This window comes from Manis pentadactyla, chromosome 14 (genome assembly GCF_030020395.1).
Source record: "Manis pentadactyla isolate mManPen7 chromosome 14, mManPen7.hap1, whole genome shotgun sequence".
NCBI lineage: Eukaryota > Metazoa > Chordata > Mammalia > Pholidota > Manidae > Manis > Manis pentadactyla.
In genome coordinates, this window is record NC_080032.1 from 82,446,761 (window position 1) to 82,471,000 (window position 24,240).

At 35.3% G+C, this 24,240-nt stretch overlaps 1 protein-coding gene across 5 annotated transcripts in view; it reads left to right on the top strand.

Annotated features, from left to right (window-relative positions):
- The window catches only part of CCDC91 (coiled-coil domain containing 91), a 329,601-nt gene that overhangs the window by 56,710 nt on the left and 248,651 nt on the right, over positions 1-24,240 (top strand). For all 5 annotated transcript variants that reach the window (XM_036889459.2, XM_036889457.2, XM_036889452.2 and 2 more), the window contains exons 2-3: positions 19,576-19,618; positions 21,775-21,853. In XM_036889459.2, the coding sequence (XP_036745354.2) occupies positions 19,589-19,618; positions 21,775-21,853 (109 nt within the window). In that variant the 5' untranslated portion in view covers positions 19,576-19,588. The remainder of the gene's footprint in view (positions 1-19,575; positions 19,619-21,774; positions 21,854-24,240) is intronic.

Genomic DNA, 24,240 nt, shown 5'->3' on the forward strand with positions numbered 1-24,240 from the left:
AGAAAACTACAGACCAATATCCCTGATAAACATAGATGCAAAAATTCCAAACAGAATATTGGCAAACTCAATTAAAAAATACATCAAAAGGATCATCATCATCATGACCAAGTGAGATTTATTCCAGGGGTTGAAGGATGGTGCAATATTTGTAAATCGATCAATGTGATACCCCACATTAACAAAAGAAAGGATAAAATCCATATGATAATAGATGCTGAAAATGCATTTGACGAAATTCAACATCCATTCATGAAAGACATTCAGCAAAGTGGGTTTAGAAGGAAAATACCTCAACATAATAAAGGCCATATATGGCAAACTGACAGCTAACATATTCAATAATGAAAAGCTGAAAGCTTTTCCTCTAAGCTCAGGAACAAGATAGAGATGCCCACTGTTGCCACTTTTATTCAACATAGTAACGGAAGTCCTAGCACTGCAGTTAGATAAGAAAAAGAATTAAAAGTCATCCATACTGGTAAGGACAAAGTAAAACAGTCACTATTTGCACATGACATTATGCTATGTATAGAAAACCCTAAAGAGTTCACCACAAATCTATTAGAACTCAGGAATGCATTCAGTAACATTGCAGGATACAAAATCAATATACAGGCATCTGTTGCATTCCTAAATACTAGTAATGAGTTAGCAGAAAGAGAAATGAGGAAACAATTCCCTTTACAACTGCATGAAGAACAATTAAATACCTAGGAATGAACCTAACCAAGAAGGTTAGAAGACTTGTTACTCTGAAAAGTATGAGACATTGATGAAAGAAATTGAACAACATAAAAAAATGATAGTCTATCTCATGCTCATGGATAGGAAGAATAAATATTGTCAAAACGGCCATCCTGCCATCCTGCCCAAAGCAATTTACAGATTCATTACAGATCCCGTGCAATCCCCATCAAAATACCAATTGCATTTTTCAATGAACTGGAGCAAACAATCCTAAAATTTATATAGCTCCACAAAAAACTCCAAATAGCCAAGGCAGTCTTGAGGAAGAAGAACAAAGGTGGGGTATCACGTTCTCTGATTTCAAGCTATAGTGATTCGAGTCAGCATGGTACTGCACAAGAATTGATGCAGAGATCAGTGGAACAGAATAGAGAGCCTAGAAATAAACCCACACATATACAGTCAATTAATATATGATATAGGAGGCAAGAATATACAATGGGGGGAAAGGACAGTCTCTTCAATAAATGCTTGTGGGAAAAATGCACAGCTACAAACAAGTATGAAACTGGGTCACTGTTAACACTGTACACAAAAGTAAACTCTAAATGGATTACAGACCTAAATAAAAGACATCAAACTATTAAACTCATGGAAGAAAACAGAGGTAGGAATCTCCTAAGCATAGCACGAGTACTTTTTTTCTGGATAAGTTTCCCCAGTTAAGGGGTACAAAAGCAAAAATAAAGAAGTGGAGTCACATTAAACTAAAAAGTCTCTGTACAGAAGAAAACCATTAGTAAAACAAAAAAGCAACCTACTGTATATGATAATATATTTGCAAATGATTTATCCAATAAAAGGCGAACATCCAAAGCACAAAGTGAGCTGATATGACTCAACACCACAACATCAAATTAACCAATTAAAAAATGGTCAGATAACCTGAATAGATACTTTTCTAGAGAAGACTTACAGATGGCCAACATTCACATGAAAAGATGCTTTCCATGACTAATGAGGGAAATGCAAATAAAAGCCACAATGAGATATCATTTCACACCAATTAGAATTTCTACTACCCAAATGACAGTAAATAACAAGTGCTGGTGAGGATGTGGAGAAAAGGGACCCCTCCTGCATGGTTGGTGGGAATGTAAATTGGTCCAGCTGCCATGGAAAACGGTATGGAGGCTTGTCAAAGCACTAAAAATAGAAATACCACATCACCACGAATTCCATGAAAAAAAACCAAAACACTGATGCAAAAGGATACATACACTCCTGTTTATTGCCACATTATTTACAATAGGCAAGATATGGAAGCAAACAAAGTGTCCATCAGTAGATGAATGAGTCAAGAAGATGTGGTACATGTGTACAGTAGAATATTGGTCAGCCATAAAAGAAGAAATTTTGCCATTTGCAACAAGGATGGACCTATAGGGTATTATGCTAAGTGAAATAAGCTAGGGAGAGAAAGACAAATAGCATATGATTTCACTTACGTATATAATCTAAAAAATAAAACAAAGAACAAATAGACTAACAGACACTGAGAAGGGACTAGTGGTTACCGTGGGGGAGGCATGCAGTGATTTTTGCAGAAATAGAAAGACCCATCCTAAAATTCACATGTAATCTCAAGGGACCCTGAATAGCCAAAATAATCCTGAAAAGAAGAAAACAGCCTAATTTGAAAATGGACTAAAAACCAAATAATGAAAACAGTGTAGTACTAGACATATAGGTAGGCCTATGGAAAAGACTAGACAGCCTAGAAATAAATCCTTCCATATATGGTGAAATGATTTTTGACAGAGGTGCAAAGACCATTCAATGAGGAAAAGATAGTCTTTTCAACAAAAGATGCTGAGAAAAGTGGATATCCATGTGGAAAGAATGAAGTTGGACTCTCAATGCCATATACAAAAATGAACTCATATTAGAGTCATGACCTAAGTTGAAAACTTTAAAACTTTAAGATAAACATAGGGCAAAATTTTATGACATTGGATTGGACAAGGATATCTTGGATATGTCACCTAGGGCTCAGCCAACAAAAGAAAAATTTTTTAATTGTACTTGATGAAAATTTAAAATATTTGTGTGCCCAAAGGTATAGACTACCAAACAGTTCAAAAATCCACCTACAGAGTGGGAGGAAATATTTACACATCATATATCTGATAAGAAATTAATATCCACAATATATGGAAAGCTCCTAAAGATAAGAACCTCCCCTTCCTCCCTGCTCCCCACCAGATTAAAAAATCTGGGCAAAGGAGTTGAGTAGATATTTCTCCAGAGAAGATATATAAATGGCCTGTAAGCATATGAAAAGATGCTCAGCATCATTAATCATTATGGAAATGCAAATCAGAACTGTAATGAGCTACCATCTCACATCCATTAGGGTGGCTACTATTAACAACAAAAAAAATCCCGAAATAGTAAGTGAGGACGTAAAGAAATCAAACCTTTGTGCATTGTTGGTGGGACTGCAAAATAGTACACCTGTTGTGGAAAACACTGGTAGTTCCTCAAAAATTAAAACTAGAATTACCATATGATCCAGCAATTCCATTTCAGGATATATACTTAAAAAAACTAAAAGCAGGGTCTCAAGGAGAGATTTCTTGTACATTCATGGCCATAGCAATATAAGTCCCAGTAGCTAAGATATGGAAACAGCCCAAGGGTTCATTGATAAATGGATAAGAAAAATGTGGTATATACATACAATGCAATATTGTACAGCCTTAAGAAGAAGAAAAATGTTATAATATGGAAGACCTTTGAGGACATTTTGCTTTTTGAAGTAAGCCAGTCACAAAACAATAAATACTGTATTATTCCACTAATGTGAAGTGCTTGTAGTAGTCAAAATCATGGAGACAGAAAGAGTGGTGGTCATCAGGGACTGGGGATGGGAAGAACAGGGAGTTACTGTTTAATGGGTATAGAGTTTCAGTTTTGCAAGATTTAAAGATTTCTGGAGATGGTTGATGGTGATTGCACAGCAATTTAAATGTACTTAATACCACTGAACTTAAAAATGGTTGATCATAAATTAACTATTTTTTTTAAAACTTAGAAGTAGACACATTTATAGAAAAATATTACTTAACACAAACAGGGAGAAATTAAGTCTGAATCATCCTATAATTATAAGAAATTGTATCTTCCCACAAAGAGAGCAACAAGCCCAGATGATTTGTTAAGCAAGTTTCTACCAGAATTTTAAGAAATAAATTATTCTAATCTGATGCAATCTCTTTTAACTAACAGAAAAAGAGGGACATTGCCATAGCTAATTCTGAAAGCTCCACGTTACCATGATATTCAAATCAGATAGACAATTATAAGAAATAAAATTACAGATGTATGGCACTCATGAATGTAGATGTAGAAATCTAGAACAAGGCATGAACAAATTGTAACCACCATTCACAAAACACTATTGCCAAGGTGGGTTTATTTCAGGTATGATGAATGTCTTACTATAAATGTAAAGGATACTAAGTGACTATAAGAGGAATTAATATGATAATTTAAATAGATATGAAAAAAGCATTTGGTAATCAGTGTAAGTTCATGATAAGAATGCTTAGTGAAAAAGGAAGAGAGGGAAGTTCTTTAACCTGTTGGGACTATTAAAAACCAACAATCATCAGCAAATATCTTTTTAAATGGGGAAATATTAAAAACATTCCCTTTAAAAACGAGAACAGTTAGGCATGGTTGTTGTCACCTGTTCTAGTTATTGCTACATAATAAATCATACCAAGCCTAATGGTATGAAACAACTATTTTAGTATGCACATGAATTCTGAAGGTCAGGAATTTGGACAGTGTGAAATAGTGCTTTTTTAGTGGCCTTTTTAGTGCTTCAGTGGGATGTCCTGAACACTGGATGTGACTGGATAGCTGGGGGCTGGGATCATTTGAAAATATCTTTGTTCATATGTCCAGTGATTTGCTTCTGGTTGTTGGCTCAGAACTCAGGCAGTCGGGAAAATGACGGGTGCCTTCTCCATGTGATCCCTCCGAGTGGGCTGGTTTGGCCTTTCTCACCTGGCAGCTAGATTCCAAATGCAGGCAGTACAAGAGCACAGGGCAGACGTGCGCTGCCGTTTTAGGACTGAGCTGGGGAGGTTACACAGTGTTGATTCTGCTGCAATATGATGGTTGTGGAAGCCATAACAATCTACGTGGGTTCCAGACAAGAGGAAAGAGACCTTACAACTCTTGGGGAGGAACATTCGTGTTACATTCTTGGAAGAATATGTGTATTGGGAGATATTTTCAATAATCATCTTTTGAAAAGTAATCATCACATTACCTCTTGTACTTAGCATTGCACTGGAGGACATAGCCAGTGCTTCAAGACAAGAAAAAATTAGACATATAAGACTTGCAAAGGAAGAAATAAAACTTGTTATCTGGACGCAATATGATTATTTACATGTAAAATCAAAAAATATAGGTAAACTAAGTTTAGCAAAGATGAATAGATATAAGATTAATACACAGAAGTAAATTGTGTTGTTATACAATGGCAACAAAACACTAGAAAATATAATTTTAAAGAAGACATTAAAATAGTATCCCAGAATATTGATGTCCAGGAATAAACCTAGCAGGAGATATGCAAGGCTTCTTTGGAGAAAATTATAGTACTTTATTAATAGGCATTAATAAAAAGACAGTCATGGTATATCTTTGTTGTAAGTCACATGGACTGGATGGCTCAACATCTTTAAGATTTCATTTCTACTGAAATAATTCTGTAGCCAGAAACAGATTCACATGTTTATGGAACTTTAGTATGTGATAAAGATGTCTTATCAGATTAGTGAGGAAAGGAGCCTACTATTTAGTAAATGAAGTTGGAAAAAAATTATCCATATTGGCAAAAAAAAAAAGACGGATTTCTGTCTCCACCACATACAAAAGTTAAGCTATGGATTGGTTAAGTACTTAAATTTTAAAAATAAGGTTTTAACTTTCTTTGTAGAAAATACAGGTGTATGTCTTTTAAGCTTAGGGATAGGAAAGGATTTTAAAAATAAGACTAAAAACTGATGTTATAAGAATAGATGGATACAATTAACACATTACTAATTTTTGTTCATTATAGCCTGCCTTAAAGAAGGTGAAAAACAAGGTGTAGAGGATGTTTGCAGTTTGCATAGCCGACAATGAGTAATATCAAGATTATTTTAAAAAATCAGACAAATAAAACAGTGCAGACAATATAGTTGAAAAATAATGAAAGCTATAAGTAGATATTTCACAAAGGAGGAAACATGTAAGATTAATAATCATATAAAGAGATTTCAACTTCATTAATACTTGGGGAAGACAAATTAAGTACATGAGATATCATTTAAAACTAAACGTTGGAAAGCATGAGGATTCACAGTACTTTTTTTAAAAATTAAGGTATGATTGATATACACTCTTATGAAGATTTCACATGAAAAAACAATGTGGTTACTACCTTTACCCATATTATCAAGTTCCCACCCATACCCCAATGCAGGCACTGTCCATAAGTGTAGTAAGATGCCACAGATCCACTGTGTGCCATCTCTGGGCTACACTATTCTCCCCGGGATTCACAGTACTTTTATACGGTTGCTTCTGCGAGTACAATTTGTGCAGCATTTTGGAAAATAGTTTTTCATTAACCTGTGAAGTTGAACATAGACAAATCTTACAGCCCAGTGATTGTACTTATAGGCATATGCCTGGAGGAATTCTGTGGATACACTAAAGTAGATGTGTTGGAGAATGATCATAGCAGCTCTGTACTCAAAAAGAAAATATTATAAACCACTCATATCTATTTTGGCAGGAAAGTGACTAAAAAATTGTGATATATTATAGTAGTCGAATGAATGGTATCTGAAATAGTAGTGTAATGTTATGTGAAAAAGTCAAGCCCCTCAAATTTATATCTCATAAGATACCCTTTAAAATAGCTTAAAAATGCTTTATAGTAGTAGATACAGATAAGATGAAACTTCACTGATTTGAAAGCAAGGGAATTATGAAAAAACATTGAGGATTGTGAGTTGAGGGAGATACAGAGAGGAGTTGTATGTAATTTATTGTTGGGGTATTCAGTTTTATGCTGGGTGATGAGTTTACATATGCTGATTTTATTGAATAGTAAGAAAGCAACCAGATGCCTTGAGGCAGGAGTATGAGTGGGAGATCACGTAGTTAGAAGAGTGAGTCAGGGGAAGTTTGGTGAAGTCAGAGGGATACTGGAGACCTCTAATTGTATCTAATAGAAAGAGCAAACAAATTTCCAACAAGTGTTCAAAGCTGTCTGAATAAAGTATTTGAACACTGATGTATTGCATTTATAATCACTCTTGTCTACCCAAAAGAGTTTGTGCCTACAGTAGCAGAATAGCCATGTTCCAGGTAGCTGTGATTATTTGATATATTTGTCCAGATGAATGACTTTATTATAAATTTAAAAAAACAGGCAAGAACCTATAAAACCACGAGAGATATGAAATATTTTCTTAGAGAGAACATTGTGATCTGCACTTGATAATGTTGTCAACACTGATTTTTACTGTGCTGTTACCCAATACTTTATTGTATAGAGTACTCTTTTGTGTCTTAATATTGTGATATAATTGTGTAGGCTTTTTTAAGAACATGTTTTTACTTTTAGTCAAGTCACAACTTTGTCATTATGCTTATAAAGGAGGCTTTCAAGTTCATGTCCATCAGAGACATGGATTTGTCATTTTTGTTTTGAAGTATTTGGTGTTGAGATTGACATGATGATGGTCTTACAGTTTAAAACTTTGTTGTTTTAGAAAGAGTTACTCATTGTGATGAGTGAATTGGAGAGCAGAATGACTAGAAATAAGCTTTGGTAATGTTCAAGAAATAGTGATAGATAACTGAGTCCCAAGGTAAGTCATGAGAGGAGAAAGGAAAGGACGAGTGGGCAAAATAACATGGGTTGAATGGCATATGGTGTAAGGTGTAAAGTGATGAGTAAAAGGTGATGTGTAGTTTCTGCATTCAGGATGGATTAGAGAATGATAATTCTATTGACATTCAGAGTTGAATTAGACCACAACTCTAAATAACATTCAGAAGAGTAAGCATTTAGAAAGTCCTTCATGAGAAGAGAGGAATTTGATTCTAGTCATAGAATATTATATTTAGAGGATCTTATAATACAATATCTTAGATGTCATCTAATCACCTTGTTCATTTTACATACGGGCACACTGTCATCGAGAGAGATGTGGTGGTTTGATCAGAGTCATCTGGTTCAAATACAAATTCCGGGAAGACTGCCAGATACGGATGTGCTAGTGATGAGGATTGTAGTAGCAACTGGGTTACTAAGGTTCATTAGTTCATGTTAAGAAAGAAGTTTGGCTTCATCCATAATGAGGAGCCACTGAAAGATGTTCAGTTTAGAAGAATCACTTGGGTAGCAGAGTGGGGAGTGGAGTAGAAAGGGGCAAACAGGAGCAGAGAACTGTTTTGAAGGCTGTTGCTATAAACCAGATGAAAGATAATGACAGCCTTAACTGAAGTGAAGCTGTTGCGGATTGAGTGGAGGTGATGGATTAGGGATTTGGTGATTGACAGGATATGTAGAGTGAGAGAGAGGAGACACATGACTCCCGGTTTTTGTCTTGGCCAGCCGTGTGGTGCAGCTGGTAGTACCAGTCACAGGGTGAAGGAATCCTGGAGGAAGAGTAAATGTGAGGTTCATGGGAGAGATCTTGAGTTCAGCTTTGGTTGTATAGAATTTGATATGCCTGTTAGATTGAAAGACAAATTGTTTGATTGTCTGTTGTGTGTGTGAAGCTCAGGAGATGGATCTGAACTTAGCTTATAATTGTAAATGACTTTAAAGGAGTGAATGAGGTAGTCCGGGGAGGGTGTGTGAGTTGAGATGGAAGGGGGGGCTAGGTTGCAGTGCTTAGCAACACCAGCATTTAAAGGGTAGGTAAAAGAACCTGTAGAGATTGAGAAGAATCAGTCAGAGAAATAGGGAGTCTTGCAAACCGTGGAGTGAGAGTGTTTGGAGAAGGAAAGACTGGTCAAAAGCTGTCAGTGTTCAAGTAAGACAAGGAATTGAAGTGTGTTTTTGCATTTGGTGAAAAGGAGTAATTGGTTGCAGGCATGGGCTGTAAGAATAGAACATTTATGAAGTTGAGCTGTGAAAAGGAGAGGGCTGTGGTTGAAGAAGAATGTGTAGTTGATGGTTTTGCTTTTGTTTTTGTTTTGTTTCATTTTTAAAAATGTAGGATCTGGAACATGTCTCAGTGTTTAGGGAGGAGCCAAGCAGTAGGGGAGAGTTGGATATTTAAGAGAGGGTGCAGTTATGAGAGCCAGGCCTTTGAGAGCACATGAAGGAATTAGCCTTAAGTAGGTGGAGGGATTCCTCTTTCTTTGTCAGCAGAATAAAGTGGAATAGTGGTAGGTATAGCTTTGGTAGAAGGAAGTTAAGGAACTTCTCTTAAAATGACTTCTGTTTAGCAGGAGGCTTGGTCATGTGCTTTAATGACTGTAAGGAATAGAAAGGTTGGAAGTTTGAGGAGAGAGAAGAATCTTTGGAGTAGCTTCTGGGGAACGAGAGAAAGAGGCTTAGAGAAGTGGGTGTGATAGGCAGCATTGTGAATGCAGTTGAAGATGCGAAACATGGATTGTACAGTGAATTCTCTGATAGTTCTCAGCAGAAGACAGGTAATTGGATATTGTCAGTAGTTCTTGGGGGGAGCCATTTTCATTGCCTTGTAACTACTCTGGATTCTGAATCAGCTGAGAAATGAAACTGAGTCATAGGAATCAGGAAAGTGGCTTTATTGTTAAAGGTTTAATGTAAATGTGGCTTGGACTGAGGCTGAAATGGGGTCTCCCACAAATTCTCTGCTATATTAAATTGACTCATCCAGTCACAGGTTAAAAAGGACCTCCCTATGCTAAGAAAATGAACTTTTTCTTTGGTGGAAGTCTTCTCTCATTGGAGCTAGACTAGAGGAAGAGTACACTGTTCATGGTCACAGAGTTCCAGAGATTTACCCAAAAAGCTTGTACTGTGCATGCATGCTGACTAATTGATTCCAACAAATAACCTGTGGATGTTCTGCTCATATCATTATTACTATTATTTTTGTCTTAGTAAAGAGGGTAGAGAATGGGACTGTGGAATTTTTTCAGTCTTGTTTCCTTCTATGCAGAGAAGGCCTGTGTCCTCTTTCAATGTGAACATGTTATTGAGACCAGTCTCATGCCACTCGCCACATGACATGCCGGCAGGTTGAGAGACCAGGTGTTGGGGCAAGGAAAGCGACTTTCTTTGGAAAGCCAGCAGACTGAGATGATGTTGGACTTATGTCCTAAAACCTCATCTTAACTCAGGGTTGATTGCAAGCTTCTTTTATGTTAGGGGAAAGGGCAGCAGTATGGGGATTAGATCAGTGGGTGACTGAAGGCTGCAGACATCTGGGTGCCATCAAGGGTCTGAGGAGAGCTGAGAAACTCTGTGTCCTTGGTTAGTTGACTCACCCACCTAGATCTGGTCACAATGTTCCTAAAACTCTGTGACTGAGGCAGTCATTATTTCCATATATATTTCTCCTGGAGAAGGCAAGATTCAGGTAAGGAGCTATTTGCAGAAATCCCAAACTAAACAAAATTCCTTTTGATGATCAACCAGCCCTGTGTGCAGGGCTGCAGGGATGAGCAGAAGCCCTCTCCTTTCCTTTTTTTCCTTTTGGACCCAAGGGTAAGGCAGCAAAGGAGACAAATACAGTATGGAAAAGAGATGCCACTTTTTTACTCAGTTAACAAGAAGAGGTGATGTATTTACCCACTAACATTCATTGAGGCTGATATTTTGCTCTACAGGAGTACAATTCATACAGGGAGAATTTTGAGTTGACTTGAGGATATCCATACAAGAATATTCATTATTTGGTTGGGAAATAATGATTAGCCCAAGTGAGGTGGTTAATTCTGGAAAATTTGGGCAGTGCAATAAGATTATGAGAGTGAGTGCACTTTGTGAAAGAGAGGATAATGAAATAGGATCAAAGGTACATCAACCAAGGGAAAGATTGCTGCTGACAAGTTGGAGCAGGCAGAAGTACTAACCAGAGGTTGCAAAGTAGACAAGGGTTTGAAAGTCTTTAAGTACTTTCCAATTTTTGATTTTCCTTATGGGACATGTACATTTTCTGAATGAAGTCTGCTAAAAAGAAAAAGTTAACTGATAGCACAGATGAAAATTATGTAAATGAAAATGCTTAATTATTAGAATTATTAGTGGTTAGGAGGTTTTCCTTTCTGATCATTTATGAACAGAATATTTTTCAGGTAGTGAATACATATCTGTTAATTTTTTTTTTTTTTTGTAGATAATTATTTTTTTATTGAAGGGTAGTTGACACACAGTATTACATTACATTAGTTTCAGGTGTACAACACAGTGATTCAACATTTATATACATGACAATTCTAGGTACCAGCTATCACCATACCAAGCTGTTACAATATCTTGACTATATTCATTACATCCCGGTTACTTATTATTTTACCATTGGAAGTGTATACTTTTTTTTTTTTTTTTGTGAGGGCATCTCTCATATTTATTGATCAAATGGTTGTTAACAACAATAAATTCTGTATAGGGGAGTCAATGCTCAATGCACAATCATTAATCCACCCCAAGCCTAATTTTCGTCAGTCTCCAATCTTCTGAGGCATAACAAACAAGTTCTTACATGGAGAAGAAATTCTTACATAGTGAATAAGTTCTTACATGGTGAACAGTACAAGGGCAGCCATCACAGAAACCTTCGGTTTTGCTCATGCATTATGAACTATAAACAGTCAGTTCAAATATGAATACTCGTTTGATTTTTATACTTGATTTATATGTGGATACCACATTTCTCTCTTTATTATTATTATTTTTAATAAAATGCTGAAGTGGTAGGTAAATGCAAGATTAAGGTAGAAAACATAGTTTAGTGTTGTAAGAGAGCAAATGTAGATGATCAAGTGTGTGCCTGTAGACTATGTGTTAATCCAAGCTAGACAAGGGCAATAAAACATCCACGTATGCAGAAGATTTCTCTCAGAACGGGGGGGGTGAGGTTCTAAGCCTCACCTCTGTTGATCCCCAATTTCTCACCTGATGACCCCCCTGCGACTGTGCCTGTCTTAGATTGTTCCTCCCTTGAGGAATCTTACCCGTCTCTGGCTAACCAGTCATCTTCTGGGGCCATACAGGGAAATGTAAAGTTGGTAAGTGAGAGAGAAGCCTTATTGTTTGAAATGGTTAGCTTTTTATTTCTTTGCATATTTATGCCCTGTAGCTTCTATGCCCAGCATTTGTCTTGAGGTATCTTTACCACTTGGAAGAATTATGATACTGGGTAAATTTGATATGAGGCATGAATTCTATTTAAGGGTTGTAATTAGGAAGGAAGAAGAAAAGCTATAGAAGTAGTAGGTGGCAGAAAACATGGGAAGATTGATTATTTCTTTGACATATCTTCTTGTAGAGTAACTTCAGCATGGATAGGTTTTAAGCTACTACTTAAATTGCACACACACATTAACATAATAGGAGTATAGTTACCTAACCAAAGCATACCTGTAATTACCAGCCATCTCCAGTGAAACCAAGAAAACCAGTTAGGCACCTTAGGCATTTGTGAAAACTTATCTATGATATGGTGGATATTGTCCAACTGAACTTGAACAGTCTGAGAGAAATCAGACAAATTAAAACAACCCATTCCTGAGGAATGTTCACATCCCTTATGTTCTTTTAACAGTAAATAGTCTGTAGTTGTAAGATTTTGGAGCGCTGCAATTTGCACTTCTCCTAATTTTTGATTGAGTTCCAACAGTATAGATCCAGTCAAATTTGTTGTTTTACTGTATGCACAGGCCAGCTTAGATACCTCCTTCTTCATTCCCATGGCAAGTCCAGGAACTGGTGGGATGAGTGCATCTACAGCTGTACCAGTGCGTGGATCTTTGTTGGGGTTTTTTGATGATCATCTTCTGGCATGAGTCTTCCAGAGAGTGCTGATATTGGAAGTTCTTTTTCATATCGTATCTTAGTTCATTTTCGGGGTAGCCCAATTAGGCTTTGATCCTCTGTATAAACACAAACAGACCCTTTGCCTACACTTTTATATGTCTGTTAATTTTTAATATGATATTATTTTGCCATTGGCAGTAGTATTTATAGCAGTAGTTCTTTAATTCAGCTTTATATAGTAAGTTTCTAAATTATCATTAGGCCCAATAAAAATTGGATCCTGAAGAGAGAGGAGTGTAGCAATACAGTTTAGCTTCAGATGTAGACCTTCAAGCTAATGCCTTAATATGGGTAGAGCTGTTAGTGCCAGCAACTTGATCTTCTACTGCTCGAGCTCCTACATGTTATTTTTGGAGAAATAAGAGAGAAAGGGAAGTCATGTGGGAACTATTAGCTTCTCCTTTGCTTTCATTCAGTTATTTATTCCAAAAGCATAAATTCAGAAATGTTCTTTGAGCTCCTACTATGTGCTAGGAGCTGTTCAGTTCCAGTTGCTAGGGTAGTAAAAAAAAAAAAAATTAAGAAATGGTCCCTACACTACCTCAGAAGAGCTTATTATAGAAGTTTAGGTAAACAATTTCCTTGAACAGATAAACCTGAAATTCTGATTTTATATGATTAGATAATTCCAATTAATTCAGTCTTAATAGCCATTCATTTTTAACCTTAACTAAGAGGGTGTGTGTGTTTGTGTATTTCCTTTGTTCTGTTTCCTTTTAACAATTTATATTTGCTCAGGACAGTCAGAAAAAAAAAATCACTTGTCTGTTGCTTCTAGGAAACATGGCATGAAACAGGATCAAATGGAAAAATATTGTGATTATGAGGATGTTGGTAGCCAGTAGTTTCCCAGATGGGATAGAGATTGAGTTAAATGCTAAGTGGACAGTGGTAACTAGTAGGGCACTTTGGGATGACTGAACAATTTCGATGATCTCTGGAAATTATATTTTTTGAAGTCAGTTACCTAAGTGTCTTTTTATTTTTTCTGTTGGGCATTATTTTTCATTTTGTTATGTTTTGAGCAACTTTAGTGTTTGAAATGTGCTTTTACATTTTGCATTAATAGTTATAATATGGGGAAATGTTTTAAAAGACATTAACATGAAAATTTTAAATTTAGTCACTGGTTAAATGCTAGTTTGAAGCATTTAAGCGTCTCTTAGTATTAGTTTTGTTAAAAAAATGATTTTTTCCAGAGTATTTTGATAAAAATAGGTAGTTGGCTCATTGTGCCATGATATTTTTTATACTATTATTTATGAAACACCAGTTATGTATGTCCACTGTTTAAAGTTTTAAAAGGCATGTTATGAAGCAGGACCATTTCCTGTGCCCTTCCTTCTTTTCCAGCCTCTCCATTTCTTGCTTTTTAGAAGCAAGCTGTTAGCACGTAGAGTTGATTCTGTTTATCTCTAAATAACCAGTGTGCCTCTAAATAACATGCTTATTATTGCTGCTTCTTGGTTTTTCAGTTTTACGCCTGTTAGCTTTACAATCTGGACAACGAGGCTTTAGCTGTCTTTCGCCACCCCCTCTACCCTGTACCACCTACTTCCTCTCCTTTCTCTTACCTTCCCAATATGGTTGTATTATAATTTTGGTGCAGTTGGTTATTCATTGTTTAATTTATTACAATTATGTAAATGTTAACTAAAAAACATAGTATATAATATTTACATTTCTTGTGCAACATACTGTGTTCTGTTTTCCTTTAATTTTCTAATCACTAATTTAACCCTGAATTTTCCCTCAGTTATTTAAAATTACTCTTACAATGGTTAAAACACGTGAGACAGTCTATTAATTTCATTTGCTTGAATGCATCTCCCAAGAGCTCTCTGATCTGCTCTAATTAAGATTGCTTGTTCTCTATTCTTGCTACTTAGGTATCTTAGGAACTCACTCTGCCATTATTCTGGGAGAATTCCCTTTGCTTTTTACTTTATTTGCTGTTTCCTAATCCTGTCTTTCTCATGTTTTATTCCTTTGGTTTACTCCATAGCTTTTCTGGAAAGAGTGTTTTGGAAATACGTATTTTTTTTTAGACTTCGCAGGTATGAATATGACTTTATTCATTCCTAAACTTAATTACTTGTTGGTTTGGCTGATTTTACAATTTTATGTTGTAAATCATTATCCGTGACAACTTCAGAAACATTGCCCTATTTCTTTCACTGTCCAGTAATGCTGTTCTGAAGTTAATATCATTATATTCTCTATCTTTTGTATGAAACCCACTTATCTCTCTGGAAGCTTGTAGGATCTTCTCTTGTCTCTGCTGTGCTTTAGTGTGGGTTTTTACCTCTCTTTTCTTGGATACTTGAGGAACAGTCAAATCTGGGAATCATATCCTTTAGTTTTAGAAAATTTTCTTGAATTATTTTGTTGATGATTTCTTCATTTTTGTTTTCTCTGTTGTCTTTCTAGAATTCCTAATAACTAGATACTGCATATTCTGGAGATTGGATCTTGTAATTTTCTTATGTTTCTACTCTTATTTTCGATTTCTTTTTTAAAAAATACTTTTCCTTTTAAAGGAGATTTCCTTAGCTTTATTTTCCATCCTGCAGTTACTCGTTTTGGCAATCATTTTTTATTTTCAAAACTTAGTCTTGGTGTACCCCTCCCTTTCTTCCCCTTGCCTCCTAAATAAATAAATGAGTGAGTGAGTAAAGTAAGTAAAGTAAGGTTTCCTCTTCTTATTTCCTGATGAACTATCTTATGTTGTTACCTTTTAAAGGTATTATAGCTTTTTTTGTTTCTTTGAAGAATTTCTCTTCTGTGTAGTCTCAGTTTCTTCCATCTTTTTTTTTTGTTTTGATCTTTACTTTTCATATTAGACACTTCCTTCACATCTTTGCAGTCTGCTCATATGTAACAGTATGGTACTACTAATAAATTACTAAAAAACAAATATTTATATAATACATAGAATGTGTCAGATACTGTTCCAAGTTCTTAATCTATTTTATTTAATCCTCATAAGGACTTCAGGAGTTATGTTACCATTATTATCAACCCTATTTGACATGAGGAAACTGAGGCACGGTATATTTTAGTATCTTGCCCAGTGTAATGCATTTGGTAAGTGGCAGAGCTAGAATTTGAATCCAGGGAGCCTGATTCTTTTAACAGTCCTTTTAACCTTTATACTCTTCTGCCTTTAGTGAAATCAGGGGCAAATTGGAAGTTACGTGCAGTGGGTAGGGTTTGTTAAAGTAGTATTACCTGAGTGAGCTGTTTATCTTTGGAACCTCTGATGAGGCCCTTTGTTATGGGTTGGTTGACAGGGTCCAGAGAAGAACCCTCTAATATGCTGACTAGAGGTTGAAGCCTAGCTGCTGGCAGACTGGTTGCTGAGTGTTGAAAGAGGACTGGAGGAATGGGTGTCAGCATTAATACAACTTTGACTTAGTTCACCTGTCTCAGTGTCCAGAGACCCTTAACTTTACCCTGTCTGGGGAGTAAACATTCAGTCTTTTGTTACAATGAGGAGTTGTAAGGTGCCCAGTTGTGCCGATTCTAGGAGGGGATTTTGGGATATATCTGCAACTTTTACTTTGAGTTTCACCTTTACCCAGCTTTGCAGTACTGCCCATGAGCTTTCTGTGGATTCTCTCATACAAACATGCACCGATTCTCATTTTGCCCACTGGCACTGTCCAGATTCATCTTCTTATATTTGATTTCAGTTATTTTGTAGTTTTCACATTTCATATTTATTTGATTCTATGTTTATGCAGAAGTAAACAGTCAAAACAAATCTTTGCTGTCTTTTAGGAGGACCTTTTGAGCAAAGTACTTGAATAAAATGCATGTTCTTAATACATCATCTAAAACTGTTAGGTTTGTTGAAATAGATCTGAAATGTCTCCTCCTACCTGAAGCATTTACTTAAGCTCCAGTGAGATATAACACTGTCTGGAAATCTCTCCTCCCACATTGGATGTTTTTCTTCTTATATAGGTTCCTTCATATCTCATATCTCATATTACTTGTATCTGTATGCTTTTCATGCACTCTTGCTTTCCCTCCCAAACCAGACCTCCTTGAGGACCCTTGAATGATTTTGTCTAGAGAGTTGCTCAACAAAAATTTGTTGCATTGTCTGTATATGTTTTTCTTATAAAATATCAGCAGCATATTGGTACTGAGGATAATAAAGGAGAGAATTGATAAAATAGTGCAACAAAAAAGATTAAATTCAGATGGAAAGAAGTCCAAGAATTGTAAAAGCTAGAAATTATGAAATCTTTCAATGTAGATACCCAATCACAGCAAAATACACATCTCATTTTTTATCATGCCCTGAAAGAATGAACTACATGATCTGCAATTTTTTGGCTAGGCTCATGATTCTGTAACTTAGATAACAGACATATCTGGTGATGTTATATTATATCTGTAGTTTTATGGCATTCTTGTAGTTAAGTGCTAGAAATATTCTAAAAATTTTATAAATGCATTGTACAGATAAAATAATGTTTTAAATGTATTGGAGTAGCTAAAGCTATAAAGAAGCCCACATTGTAATATTTCCTTTTAAAAACTGATTTTTAGAATTTGTATTTTGTGAAGTTGACTTACAAATCAGTGCTGTTAATTTTCCTTCCTTCTGTGCTTTAAAATGTTCAGAAAGAAACAAAGTATTGTAGGATTTGAAACTTAATTATTTGAAGGAAGGTTTTTGCTTTAAAATAATTATGGTTATTAGGAAACCAAGGAGACATTTGTCTTTTCTAATGTATTAATATTTATTTGAAAATAATGTAGAGGAAGACTGTTACCTGTATTTAATATGTAAAAGTTGCAGGGTAGAGAAAATAGCCATCATTAATACGTTCTTTTGTAGAGCTAAGTCAGTACTTAGGAAACTGATGGCATTTAGTTCATCACCACAGGCGATGGAGCTGAAATTATTGTTAAGCATGGGCATTTGCTTTTGTTTTCAAATTTTCTGACACCTTACAAATAATTTATTGGGATGTGACTTACAAAAACGCATTACCCTAGAAATTTCATTCTTTTGAAACCGTATGTTTGGGTACAGTGTTTGTAGATGCTAAAAATACATTTTAATTGTCTCCTGAGGTTCATGGGATACATATGGGCAAGACAAACTTGGTGTTTGTAGTTTGACTTGATTAATTCTCAGTATCCATATCACTCATTTCATAATTTCTTCATGAAAAAATATAACCACATACAGATTTCTATTTGCTTGCAATACAAAATTAATGTGAATTCCATTTCCAACTAACCACCATAAGAAGTTTATGAAAGTCTGGTTTGAATTTTTAAGTGTTGTATGTGAATGACTTGCTTAGCATTGATTTTTATCAGGTAGTGAAATTGTGGTAATGGTGACAATACTTGTATCATGTTCTGGTTAATGTCCTTCCTTTTTATAATGTATTTCTGTCTACATAAATTCTTTTATAGTGTCATTACCTAGTGAATTTCTATGAAAATAAATTTTCTTTGCCTATTAAAACAATCCTTGAGATGTTTTTTACTGTGTTTTTCTTTGACTATTTTTTGAGTTATGTTTGAGGGCATTATAGTATTAATTTCGTTGACAAGGCAAAATATGGCTATAGATTACTATCGCTTCCTCACTCACAGCAAAATGCCCCAGAAAGGGCCTTTAGAATTATTGCCTAACATATGGTTTAATTTGTTTAGCTGTTTTTTTTTTAGAAGTTGGAGAAGAATGTTTCCCGTAATCAAATCCGTCTTGTATTAGTGAGTCAAAGAGACTATAATTAATATTTGGGTATGTTCACTTTTGAAAGATAGAAAAGGAAACCAGTTATTACTGACCAGAGTATCACTTGAAGCTACTGCTTCACAATTTGTGAATTAATTTTTCATTTTAATGTATACCATCTATTATTTAACCTTTTCAGGTTTTTAGTTCTTTTATGGTTTAGAATAAAAACTTCTCCTTTATCTTCTTTTCTTAAAACCCAGGTACTCATGGTTTTCTCCTATTTTTATGACATACATTTAGGACAAAATAAAGCACGTATTATCCTACTGCTTGTCTCTCACATAGTTTAAGGGCAAAAAGAAGAGAGGAATTCTGGGTATTCACTTGTGTTTTTCTCCTCTTTGGTCTCCCATGAATACATGGCTTGATTTATCTTGATCAGCCTAGTAACTTGCTCCACATTTTTCCAAAAGTGCAAAGCAGTTTCAGCTAAAAATACACATATCAAAATGCTCCAGAAGTTGTGGCCACAGCTCAAAAATGCTGATCAATTTTGAAAATCTAAATCGACCTCGGCCATGAAACCGAGGGAAGAACCTTTGTGGTGGGGGACAGATTTCCAAAAATTCACCACAGCCCTGTTCTTCGCTGGAGTTTGTGCTGATGTTGCCAGACAACTGAGGAATAGATGCAAAAAGCAGGAAGCATTATTGAATTGAGCCCTAGCGCCAATTTGGGGAAAGCAAATTAAAATGTAAAAGAATATTTTTCCACTCCTGGCGTCTCAACATAAAATGGCAAAATACATGGTTGCTGAAAAAAGTCAGACAAGTTGCTAATTTTGCCAGAATGGTTAATTTAACCAAAAAACCCCCCAGTCTTTGTGTTAAAAAATGCATCCACATATAGTCAAAACCTGTTTTTTAACCCAAACAAAATAGTTTTAATTAACAAATCAAAAGGTATATATTTTAAGTCAGAGAAGTGTTTTGACATATAAATAAATGACTCTGTGTGGGGGCCTCTTTCAATGTCTTCTGCTATTTTTCAGGTGAACTTGAAAAATGGATGATGACGACTTTGGTGGTTTTGAGGTATGCACTGTTATTTACCTTCTTTAGTTTTCATCAGCAGTTTGGTTTTGTGGAATTATAATGGAGTGTACTATTTTGAAAGTGTATTGTTGGTCATTGCCTGATCATTTTGAATGTAACTCCAGGATAAAAAAAGTGAAATCACGGACAGTTAACATACATGCTTTCCGAAAGTTAAAACCGATTTATTATTATTGAACATGCCTGTCAGAATGGTTTAAATTGAGTTAATTAAATGCTACTACTAGTGGAAGCACTAAAGAGGTCTTAAAAATTGTCAGCAGATGACTGTACTGGGATATATGTCTATTAGGAGATACTGGAGAGAAGAGGGAGGGGTATTGAAGATTTGTGCCACATTTTCGTGTCTACACCTGTAAGGAGCCTGATGTATAAAGTATGTTACCTACATAGCCTTTTGGAGGTTTGCAGAGCTACAGTATGTTTGTGGTGTTACATTGTTCTCTCAGGTTTGAGTTGGATGCTTTGTAAATGGAAATTGTTAGCTGAGGAAGCGCTATCTTTTCCTGAATACTTTTCAGTGTGTGTTCATTTTATTGAAATATTTTGTAACCAGTTATTTTTATGGAGCCAGTATAATCTTGCAGGAAAATCTCTGGATTAGGAGTCAGGATGCCTGAGCTCAAGTCCTGGAACTACCATCAAGTGAACTGTGTGAATAGGGAAAAAAAAATTTTTTTTTTTTTTCCTCAGTAAGGCTTTCACCTAGTTTGGAAATTGGTAAGATGGAGATTGTTAAAAATAGAATATAATGAATGTGTTAATAGGAGAAATAAGATACTAAGTATATATTCAGTGTTCTGAAAGAAAGGTGTGTTTTTTAAGGGTAGGATCATTTTCTCTTCTGTTGATCTTGAATATCTGTCACGGAGATGTTTAAAATATGAACATACTTTCTGCATTTCATCTGAAACTGGTTTTTGTTGAGCACATTTGTAGATTTTCTGCATTTCCTTTATTTCTGCATTCCTAATATTTTGGGTTTTGGGTGATTGTGTCTTAATTACTGAAACATAACATTAAAAATGCTGTTAAAATTTCTTCCATTCTGAAGAAAATATATGTTTCAGATACCATCTCAGTTTATTATTTAGAAGTCAGTTATTTGCAGGCTAAAACTTAGTATAGTGTCCTTTATTTAAAACTATGCTTGATAAAAAATCGAGTGGATAGGCAGTGCTTGTCAGAGTCACAGTATACCTCAGTGTTTTAGTCTTATGGGTCTATTTTTTTCAGTGTGATATAGGTTCAGTGTTAACCAACCATTCCAACTTCATTGTGACTATTAGGTTTCTTTCTTTCCATATCCTGCTGTAGAAATGTGAAAGGTCTCTCTTCTTGGTTATATAAACCATGTTCATTTTTCATAGTTTGCAGAGAGTAGCTACTGTATCCTCTGTACCTTAGCTCCTGTGGCAGATTGGCCCCCATGGCTGCTCCTTGGCTAACAACTCAGTGCAGGATCCAAACTGAAATTCTGGCTCTTGTTTTCAGTGACAGTTTTGCTGTGACTTGGACAGTTAAGAGACAGAAAACTCGGTACTCTTACCCAAAACTCAATACTCAGTAATTGACTGTCCCGTACTTCTAACACTGTTTAATATGAGGACCTGTTAATTTAAAGTGTCAGCTTTAGGGATACTCTAAATGTTGAATGCTAGTAAAGTTGAGCTGGTAGATTATTCAAGAATATACACCAGTCCTGTTTCTTTTAGATTGACATCGAGTTAGGTCTTATGCTAATTAATGAAAATGATTTGTTCTCTAGATTTTCTAAGAAAAATGATTTTTAAAATATACATGGGTAAATATAGTGAGTTAGTTTAGAGTACTGAGCTATAAAGTACAAAAGTGTAAATGTGATTAAGGATATATATAAAATAACAATTTCCCTGGCAGGGCATGTATTTGAGAAAGGAAGGAAAACTGTTACTTAAAGGTAGTAGAGCGTGAATGCTGGGATGGTGGGCAGTGGTGGGGGTGGCAGTAATGAAAAATGAAAAGTGATCCAGTGTTCAGAATGAATTTGAAGATGTGTGCTGTATTACAGAGAACATGCTTATGGAAGTGAGATGCTTTATAGCTTAAATGGCATTCTTAACTTTTCCTAAAATTATTTTGTCTTTGTTTTCTAGGCTGCAGAGATTTTTGATGGTGGAAATGGTGAAACCCAAACTACATCTCCTGCCATTCCTTGGGCTGCTTTCCCTACAGGTACTACTATATAGTAACGAGGAATTTTTTTTTCCTATGTAACAGTTTTGCATTTTCTTTGAAAGCCTCTTTCTGCATGTGCACCTGGCCTTCTCTGATCTGAAAAATGGAATGACCCAGATTTAATCCAGGTTTCTTTTTTTTCTTCTGTAACAAATTACGTATTGGATAACAAATTCTCCAGTGGTGGCTTGAGGCGTGATTCCAAACATGATATCATGAACATTAATTGAAATTAAAATACAATTTACATTTCATAATTTGTCTTAGTTTTAGGAAGGTGAGGTACCAAATAATTTTTTTAAGTTGCCCAGTTCATTAATTAAAGACTCCTTTTTATATTCTAAAAATATTCTAAAAATAATTTATCTTCACTGGTATTTAAGTTTAGAAGTTATTTTGCAGGAAAGTCATTCAGAAGCATTAAAAATTAAAATTAAACCATCTAAGAAATTAAATACAAAAATAAATTCCATTATTGAGAGAGATTTTGTAGAAGACCTAATGTTCGATATTAAATATAATTCATGTCTAAATAATATTTTGAGCTTTCTAGACATTTTGTTCTGCCAAATCACTGTAAAGTCAATAGTATAAGGTGAAATATTGTTTAACTGCTCTGCTAATCCTAGATTATTGGAATTATTCATCCTACAAACATGTTTTCAGTGCTTATTTTGAGGCACTGTGGGGATAGGCCCTTTATTTCAAGGGAGAATGGGGCAGGTACATACATGTAATATGAAGCAGATTTGTGATTTGGGAAGAATGATGATTTCATCACACAGTCGTTGAGCGCATATTTAATTCATGTGTACTGTGAGCCAAGCATTATCCTTTAAGCTAGGTGTATATTGTTGATCTGGGCTTTGAAGGGTGCGTATAATTTCAGTAAGTAGAGATAGGAGAATGGGAAAGATTTTAAAGGGAGACAGATAAATGGAACAAAGGTGTAAATGTGGGAAAGAGGCTGGCATAGTTAGGGTGCTCATTTCTGCTTGAGATGTTTACGTATGTTGTTTCCTTTGCCTGGAATTGCCCGCCTTGCTTATTAGCACTGCCACTCTCCCACTCTCTCACCATACTAACTCCTGTTTGTTCTGTGTGTTGTTTTTTGCTTATATATTTCTTTTTTTGGGAAGCTTTCCTAGAGATCCCTTCTAAGTCTACGTATATATACCTATTTTCTAACTTTAGTTTTTGGCTATAAGTTTTGTGGGGTTAGTTACTATATCTGTTTGTCCTATTGTTGGTCTTAAATGCTGAGCATAGAGCCTAGCTTACAATTGGCTCTTAGTAAATATTTATAAAAAGAATAATGAAATAAAAAATAGAACGAATGAATAAGTAAGTGAATGAATGAACTAGACTAGGATGGCAATTGAAATCAACAGGAAGATTTATACATGATTAAAGATTTTCAGTGTGCTGTCATTTATTGTTTATTGTGAAGGAGGTAGGGCAATTATGCTGTGCCTTTTGTACAGATGACAAAATGATGGTTTCTGCATGTTTAGGAGTTTGATAAAGATTAAGTATGTTTAGGAATGAAATCTAGTCCTTTGGATTCTACCTCAGTTCTTTTTTAGTAACTGGTTTTTGAAAAAAAACAACAACATGAGGACTGTCTGGCCAATTGGATGTAAGGTTGAAGGAGGAGTTAAAATTGATTTTTGAGGTTTCATGCCTTGGTTCTGAAAGAGTACTGTTACTATGAACAGAAATAGAGAATTTAACAGTTAGTTTGGGACAGCAAGAGGTCTTAATGAGTTTGTCTTAGTCATGAGTATTTAAGGTACCTGGAGTTCAGGAGAAAAGTCAGGGTTGGAGTTCTTGATTTTGGATTTTTTCCACTGATAATGACAATTGACATAGATCACTGGAGAAAATAGTATGTAGAGAGAATAGATTAAGTAGAGAAATTGGATGTCCATAATTAGTGAGCAGGTGGAAGAAGAAAACTGAAGATTTGAGAGATAAAAAGAGAATGTGTAACTGCTGCAACACTAGTATAAGATCTCAAAGAAGGTATGGTTACTGGTGTCAAAGGCTATGGAGAGGTCAGTGAGATTTGAGAGTGAGAAAAAACACACAATGCTAAATGGATTTTAAGGAAATGGTTTCAGTATATGGGAAGGTGAACCCTAATTGTACTTCTCTGATTTGTATGAAAGCGGGAACAGTCTGTTTTCCTATAATTATTATGGCAATGTATAAAGAATTATATATTGTGGGTTAATTATCTAATTCCTGTTCTTCAAGATTGAATATTATATGTCACATCTACATAAATCTATGTGTTTGTAGGTCATGATCTTAAAGCCTAATGAAATGAGAATTAAAGAAATCACTCTAGTTACACACACACACACACACACACACACACA